This window comes from Rhinolophus hipposideros, assembly GCF_964194185.1.
Source record: "Rhinolophus hipposideros genome assembly, chromosome: 24".
Taxonomy (NCBI): domain Eukaryota; kingdom Metazoa; phylum Chordata; class Mammalia; order Chiroptera; family Rhinolophidae; genus Rhinolophus; species Rhinolophus hipposideros.
Genome location: NC_138070.1, coordinates 25,092,962 through 25,101,393, shown reverse-complemented (window position 1 = coordinate 25,101,393; position 8,432 = coordinate 25,092,962). Strand labels below are relative to the sequence as shown.

Sequence of the window (8,432 nt, the reverse complement as noted above, 5' to 3'; positions counted from 1 at the left end):
CCCATGAGACCAGGATTATGTGCTTTAATTGGAGTGGAATAAGATGGAAAACACCAAGACAACAAACAAATAAATAAATAAATATGAAAATAGCTTGCCACAGAAGGAAGGGAAAAAGGAGGGAAAGAATTGACCTATCCTCTTCTTTCTTCTTGGAAGCAACTTAGGTATTCAGTGAAAGCACTAGGTTTTGTAACAACCTGCAGGATATCTTGATCTTCCTCTTAAGGTGCTCCCTCTCTCCACCAAAGGGGCCAAGACACAGAATCCAGAAAAGGAGAGGGCTTTTTCTTACACATGCCAAAGACAGAGCCATGTGTTTGCAATCTGAAATGTTTTTAGGAATCATTGTGAATAGGCCACGGCAACAATGTCGCCCAGAGATTGGAGCCATAGAAGGACCAGCAGTTTCTAGGATCAATCCTTGTGAGCGTACTCAAGCATCAGCAAGTTCATTGCACAAGTCATTGCTCCTGCAACACCTGAGGTTCACAAAATAGGTATTCCATTTTATGTTGTTCACATTAGCACAGTTCTTTAGGCAGCCCAGGAAGGTTAACCAGAGAGTACCATCATCTGCAGAAGGGAGGAGAGACAATCAGCAAAGAGGCTTCTGCAAAGAAACTTCCTTCCGACCTACACCAGCATATAAAAACAACCTTTTGTAGTTCAAGGCTGTTGTTCAAATGTAAAGAATTGGAAGATGTTGCAATGTGGGTGTTTCCCAAAAGGAAAGGCAATGGGAGAGTGGTTTAAGAAACTTATTGGGCGTGGGAAGATAATAACGGCAGCGAATCTGGGATTGCCAAAGCTGGATGTTTTAGTTGAGAGTCAGCACTGATTTCAGTAAGGGTTATAAACGCCAAGGGATCACTTGGCATAAAGGCAGGAAAATAAAGAAATCATGATATTTAGTCTTACCCATCAAGGGCCATTTAGCCAGTCTCTACTGCTGACCTTAGCCCTCTGTTTCCACAGTTTAAAACCGCCCGTAAGGAATTCCAGGCAAGGACCAATACAGCGAGCTGCCCTCCTCATTCCAACACTGATTCTCCATTGGCCGTCGTGTGCTTCTCCTCTCACCTCCATGGTCTCTGCTTCCTTCAGGCTCCTCAAAATACTGGTTCTATAGTTACAGATTCCCACCCCTTGGTGATCACCCTCATCTATTTTCATTATGGCATATGATAGAGGTAGAGATATCAGCCACCCCAGGACTGAGACCGCCTGAGCGAAATGAGGTCCCCCTTTTACTATGGCTGACATGCCCCTGTCTGCTTCTTCAGCCCCTTCTTCCTTCTTTCAACCCACAACTTACTTTTGAAGATCCTCCCAATTGTGCAAGCCTCATCCGCTGTTGCAGTACATAGTCCTCTGCCTCTGGAACACTTCTCTCCTGGAAACTGGATGTGGCACATCCTACACTGAATAATTTCTATAATTTGGGCCAGAAAGTAGAGAATTGGAAGTGAGAGCAGACCTCACACTGTCGTGAAAGGACCCATTTCCCCTGTCAGGTTGGACATCTGCTTGGAACCAGGAGGGCTTTGGCAGAGACCCTTTAAGCGTGGGCACCTGCCTCTATTAAAATAGAGCCAAGAGAGGGACTGGGGTTATGGCCTCAAGAGTTTTAGCCTGAAAAAATGGGAGGGGGAAGAAAGACGAAGGGATAAGGAAAAGAGGAACAAAATCAAGAGCAAGATAATCAGATCAGGTCTTCTTCACACTTATCAGGAAAATGCTTTTCATTAACAAAGTTTATGGCCTGTGTTGGCAAAGAGAAATAAAACATAAAATAAATCTGTAATTTTGCCTGAGATCTACCCCAGCAAAAGGCCCTTGTAATCCTTGTAAGTCACCCTGTGCTCTTCACCTGAAGCCCCTCTAGGCCCTTTCTGTCCCCCAAAGCCTTGTCACCTCTGGACCTCTTCCTTCCTTTTAATTCTCTTCAGCCCCATAGATTCCCCCACCCATCCCTATAGGACGCAACACAGACCAGGAGAAAGATAAGTACGCTTTGTTTGTGTTTTTTTAAACTGCATTCCCTTCTTTTTAATTGACCCCGGGTGGCTTTCTTCTCTACATGTGTCTGGAAGCTGACTATGAGGAAAAGCATCTGACATTCCTTAAGTTGTTGCACTTTGGATTTTGCCAGCTGGTGCCTGTACACTCAACTTTTTATTTTCTCTTTTTTCTTTTTCTGGTCCTTTATCAGCTCGTCCTAAGCCTTGTCAACTGATGTTCATGTTTTTTTTTTTTTTTTTTTGTCAAACTTAAAAATCAGCTCTCATCCCAGCCCCATCCTGCTAGAAGAGTTTGCTGAGTGTTGGAGTTCAAAGTCCATCTCTGGGTCCCTTTCAATCCCCAATGCACACCCTGCCCCATTCATCCCCCCACCCCCAACCTTCCCCTCCCCACCCACTGATCCATTTCTACTCACTTGTTTGCTCATTGTCTGAAAATGACCCAGATAGTACTGTTGGGGGGAAAAAAAGATACAGTCTCTGCAGACCTCATTTTAACAAACCCCACCTCACAGCTCCTGTGAAAATCCTCTCAATTCCTTCATGATCCACCTATTTCCTCCTCCAGGGAAGGACTAAGACATGCTGCATCATGGTGGAAGGCATGGCATTAGAATGACAGCTTCTATTACCATAGGGCTCCCATATGAGGACCTCTGTCATGGGAACCCTGGCTCATTCCAGGGACCTTGACACATCTGTCCAACTCTCAACCCTAGGGACTCACCTCTAAAGCAGCAGAGGAGGATAGGGAGTCCCAGCAGGAGGGGCTTGTGCATTTTGGAGGGAGAAAGGAGCAGGTTACAGGAAGCTGCAAGGTGGCTATTTATACATCTGCCAGGCTGGGCTTCCCCAGGAAAGTTCCAGGGGCGGGGACTCTGTGGAAGTCCTTCAAAGTCTATCCTTCTCCTAGGGAAACCAGTGACTCTGTCATTTCTCTTTTAGGCAAGTTGGGGAGAGAGGGACTGGCTAGGTAAGTCCTGCACCTGATTTGGTCCAGTCCCACCACTCAGGATTTTTTTTTTTTTGCCTTTTTTTTTTAAAAATTAATTTTATTGGGGTGACAATTGTTAGTAAATTTACATAGATTTCAGGTGTACAATTCTGTATTACATCGTCTATAAATCCCATTGCGTGTTCACCACCCAGAGTCAGTTCTCCTTCCATCACCATATATTTGATCACACCTTACCCTCATCTCCCACCCCCCACCCCCTTACCCTCTGGTAACCACTGAACTATTGTCTGTGTCTATGAGTTTTTGTTTCTCATTTGTTTGTCTTGTTCTTTTTGGTTTATATACCACATATCAGTGAAATCATAGGGTTCTCTGCTTTTTCTGTCTGACTTATTTCACTTAGCATTATTCTCTCGAGATCCATCCATGTTGTCACAAATGCTCCTATATCATCTTTCCTTAACGCCGAATAGTATTCCATTGTGTATATGTACCACAACTTCTTTATCCATTCATCTATCGAAGGACATTTTGGTTGTTTCCATGTCTTGGCCACCGTAAACAAAGCTGCAATGAACATTGGAGTACACGTGTCTCTATAGAGAAATGCTTTTATATTTTGGGGGTAGATACCCAGGAGAGCGATTGCTGGGTCATATGGTAATTCTATTCGTAATTTCTTGAGGAACCTCCACACTGCCTTCCATAGCGGCTGCACCAGTCTGCATTCCCACCAACAGTGTATGAGAGTTCCTTTTTCTCCACAGCCTCTCCAACACTACCACTCAGGATTTTTAATGCCATGTTCCATGTTCTTTTCATTATACCACACTGTGTACAAGGGTAAATCAGGGCTCGGTGGGTAGGATTCAGTCACTTTCACAGAGGTGACTATTAGAGCTGAGAGAATATCTGAGCGCAAATAATTGGAATGCAGAAAGGCCAAAGGAAGGCTGAACACAGAGCCTTAAAAATGCATACTATAGGAAATGGGGAAAGGTTAGGCTCAAAGATAATGAAAGGAGATCCTTATGCGGGAAGTAGTTTCCCACCATCAGTCATCCTGGAACAAAGCAAACCCTAGGGTAGAAGATGGGAATTGAGGAGGGAACTGCTTCCCATTCTTGGGGTTCCTGGTGATTGAGACTTAGACTTTTGTTAGGAGATAGAAGTTTGAGATTACTTCTCCTGGAGGAAAGTAAGCTGGTCCTTCTCACTTGATGTCAGGGCAGGTGTTAGGGGGTTTTAGCTCCACTCTGAGAGTGACTAGGGATTCAATGAGAGGTGGCTGAATGCAAAAGTCCCATGGAGGGGAGTGAGATTTGGGCTTCTAAAATCAGCCATATCTAGTATCTTATTCTGTTTTCTGTTAGTTTCATTCAGTTTTTCCTGTACCTTCAACAAATTGTAATGGAAGTTGGAACTCGCAGTGTAGTCTCTGGTGTCAGTGCAAGGAATTGAGGGTACGGTCGGTGCCCATGCTTAGGGCAAAACTATATAGGGGGAGAAACAGCAACTGAAAGGAAGCAGATTGCAATAAAGCACAATGTGGGTCTACAGCAAAGTGGTCTCAGCCAGATGTTGGCTTAAGAAGTAGGGGACAACAAGAGTGATATATGAAAGAGATTTTCTCCATGACATATTAGAAGTCACAATTATATACCAAAATGGCATGTCCATATAGGGAGGAAGGAGGAAGAGAGGTATAACTAGTAACTGCTTACCTGGGGCACCTAGAACTCTGGTGAAGTTATCATTTTTATAAGAAACAGATCTACTCTCTATAGTGAATATAGCAAAATATCCTGAAATTTATTGGTAATCAAGGTTTTTTCATATAATGACCTTTTTGAATAGGTTAATGGAAGGGCCAAAATTTGAGGAAGGATAATCTCAGCTTAGGCAGATCCCACGTTGATAAAAAGAGTCAGCAAGATGAAGAACCACAGTTTCCACGTGGCATCAGTGGACTTAGGCTCCTGGGTCCTCCCAGTACCCATGGGACATACACCAGTGATCCGGCAGGGAAAGAACAGTTTCTTCTAAATCAGGGTTTGAAAGAATAGTCAGATCAGAACACCCTGTCTCTTTTCCCTCCAACAAGTAAATGGCACAGCTCTGGGTGACTGAGACCCCAGGAAACCAGAGAAGTTCTACCCTCATGATGGGTGTGAAAACAGAAAATTCTCAGACAATATGGCAGATCCAAAAAAGAACATAAAAGAAGTATCTCTGGGGAGCCTCTGTGTGTGTGTGTGTGTGTGTGTGTGTGTGTGTGTGTGTGTGTGTCTGTATTCTTTTCTACCATAAAACTCACCATCTGTGAGGATTTTCTGGGAATCTCAGAATTGTTCAAACGTTCACAATTCCCTAGATAGTCCCTTCCTGTGATGATGAGGTCTGGAGAAGATAATATGGACATTGAAGTGATTAAGTAGGTAGGTCTAGAATTCAAGGGAGAGGAAGTAGCCAATAGCCTATCCAATGCACCTGTTATCTCTTTACAGCTTAAATAAAATGTCTTGTACTTTTAATATGCTGTATCAACAAACCTACATATCACCAGGAGAACTCTTCCTAAGGGTGACCTCAGTTAAGGAGAATTAGAAACTCCTCTTCTATTCTTCAGGATGAATCCTCCAGTACCTCTCAAGGTGACACAAATAGTATAGATTATGTAGATTTGTACTGATGAGTTTATGACATATTTTTACATGGATCCCTTCAGATTATAAAAATGATCTCTCTATATTCAGAGAGACTGGCCCTGACCAATTTACTGATGCAGACTCTCCCTTGTTATTTCCTATGTGGGTGTGTAGATGTGAGGTTTTCATATTGGTGAAAAGTAATACACGTACCAAAAAGGGTATAAAACCTAAAAAGCACATCTTAAATTCTTTTAAAGTATACAATGTAACTATGAACCAGGTCAGGAAATTGAATATTGCCAAAACCACAGAAAATTCCCACATCAGTGCTCCTTCCTAACTACATTCTCCTTTTTCCTCATCTACTGGGAAATGTTATCCTTCTCTTACAGAATTTAACTATTGTTTGTTTTATAGTTTTACCACACTATATTTTTGCTTATTTTTGAATATCAAAATGATATGTATTCTAGAAATCATGTTTTTGTACGAAACTTTCCTTTTTTTGTATATATTGAGGGTGCCAAAAAAATGTATACAAGTGGACACTTCGATCAACGTTGCTCAAGCAGTAGTTCGCCGTAATCAGAAGTGCCTGGACGCTGATGGTAACCATTTTGAACACCTTTTTTAATTGCAAAAGTCAAACGTGACTTGTACTCATCTTTTGTTATCAATATATATTGTGTATTACAATCTTAATACAGTTTTCCTTTCTTAAAATGTGTATACATTTTTTGGCACCCTCTGTAGTATTCCATTATATGAATATTAGAGCTGAAAACTCCATTATCTCTGAAAAACATCATCTCAGAGATTCAAGAAAACAAAAATCAAAACAAAATGCTATGCAAAGGAAATTCAAAAACATAGCATTATAGTGAAATTTCAGAAAGTCAAAGAAAATGATAAAATATTAAAAGCAACTAGAAGATAAAAAAACACATAATACATTAAAAAATATTACACTGGCAGCTGAATTCTCAGTAAGAACAATGGTAGCTAGAAATTAGTGGGATGATATCTTTAATATGCAGAAAGATGATAATTACCAACACAGAATTCTATATCCAGACAAAAAATTCTTCAGGAATAAAGTGAAATAAAGACATTATTAGACAATAGTAATGCCATCAACAAACTGCACTGACAGAAACTGTGTACGATCAATACATATTTGTTAAATTGTTAAATGTTTGAACCGGCCAATGCTGGAGGACAAATGTCAACATTTGCAGATTCCTGTAGAGAAGAAAGAAGAGCTTTCTGATGCTGCCATCAGTTTCCACAGGCCCAGAGTCCTCACACTTCAGACCTCCTTAATGCTTCAGCCCATACTTCAGCAATCCCGAACCCCATAATCCTCCATGTCAGTCTTCTTCAATGCTCAGGTTGGGTCCAGTTGTTCTTACTGAACCCAGAGGGACACAAACATGTTATCTCTGGGCCAGCAGTACCCTTGTCACTCAGGACGTTCATGAAAAAAGCATCACCTGTCTCAAGGATGATGTACAAATTCAGTGTCAAATTCTACTAAGAGATTCATTAGAAATGTAGCCTGAAAGGCACCAATGTAATTGAGCAGATAGAGGTCATTTGTGTACACAGTGAGAAAAATAAAGGAGAGAAAGGGGAAACCAGAGAAAGAGAATAAAGAATGAACTGTCTAGCAAAAAAAAAGAAAAAAAGTTAGAAAATAAAGTTTTAAATAGTGTAGATTATGTGAAATATATGAAAGGTTTAGGAATAAATCTAATAGAAGTTGTATAACTACTCTAAGGAGAAAATAACGTAATTAAGAAAAGCTAACAAGGATCCAAAATTAAATGGAAAAATAAACCATGATTATTAGCTGGAGTATTCAGTAATGTAAATATATTAATTTCTCTCAGACCTATAGATTAAATGAATCTCAAAAAAATTCAAACAGGCTAGTAAAAAACTTTTATTTTGACAATTTATTTTGATATAATTTAAAAATCACAAGAAGCCATAAAACATAGTACAGAGCATTTCTGTACATTTTTAATCCAGTTTTCCCAATGAAAATATTGTAAATAACCATAATCCACTTTTCAAACCAGGAAATAAATGACAGTACAATACTGGTAATGAAACTATGTACTTTATTCGAGTTTCACCAGTTTTTACATGTACTCATTTTACGGGTGTATATTATTATGAAAATGTATCACATGTATACATTTGGGTAACAATCACCAAAATCAGGATACATAACTGTTCCATCACCACAAAGAAGCTCCCTTATACTATTCCTTTACAGTCAGACTCTTTCTCTTAACTCTAAAGGCTGATAACCACTGATCTATTCTCCATCGCTATCATTTTATCATTCAGACAGTGTTATATAAATGAAACCACACTGCATGTAATCCTTTGAGACTGAATCTTTTCACTCAGCATAATGCCCTAGAGAGCCATCTAATTGTTGTACATATGGAAGGTCATTCTTTTTTAATTGCTGAATAGTATTCCATTGTATGGATGTACCATACTTTGTTTACCTATTCTTCTGTTGAAGAAAATCTGGGTTCTTTGCAGTTTGGGACTATTACAAATAAAGCTGTTATGAACGTTATTTTTCAGGTTTTTGTGTGAACATATGCTCTTCTTCCTCTAGAATAAAAACATTATATTGAGTGAAACAGCTAGAAATAAAGTGTTTGGTTCTCTTTATATGACAGATTATAGAGGTCAAAACTTATGTGTGCTTACAGAAAGCAGAGCAATGGTTATATGTGATAGGAGGTGAGGTGTTGGTATTAACTACAAAGGAGC

The 8,432-nt window shown here is 40.1% G+C and overlaps 1 protein-coding gene across 1 annotated transcript; it reads right to left on the bottom strand.

The window, feature by feature from the left end:
- Nucleotides 1–436: 436 nt before the first annotated feature.
- On the bottom strand, nucleotides 437–2,803 carry PATE1 (prostate and testis expressed 1; the record flags this gene model as incomplete). Its single annotated transcript, XM_081037178.1, has 3 exons — nucleotides 437–576; nucleotides 1,319–1,435; nucleotides 2,752–2,803. 3 exons carry the CDS (start codon nucleotides 2,801–2,803, stop codon nucleotides 437–439), a joined length of 309 nt encoding a protein of 102 aa, XP_080893304.1.
- Nucleotides 2,804–8,432: the final 5,629 nt, after the last annotated feature.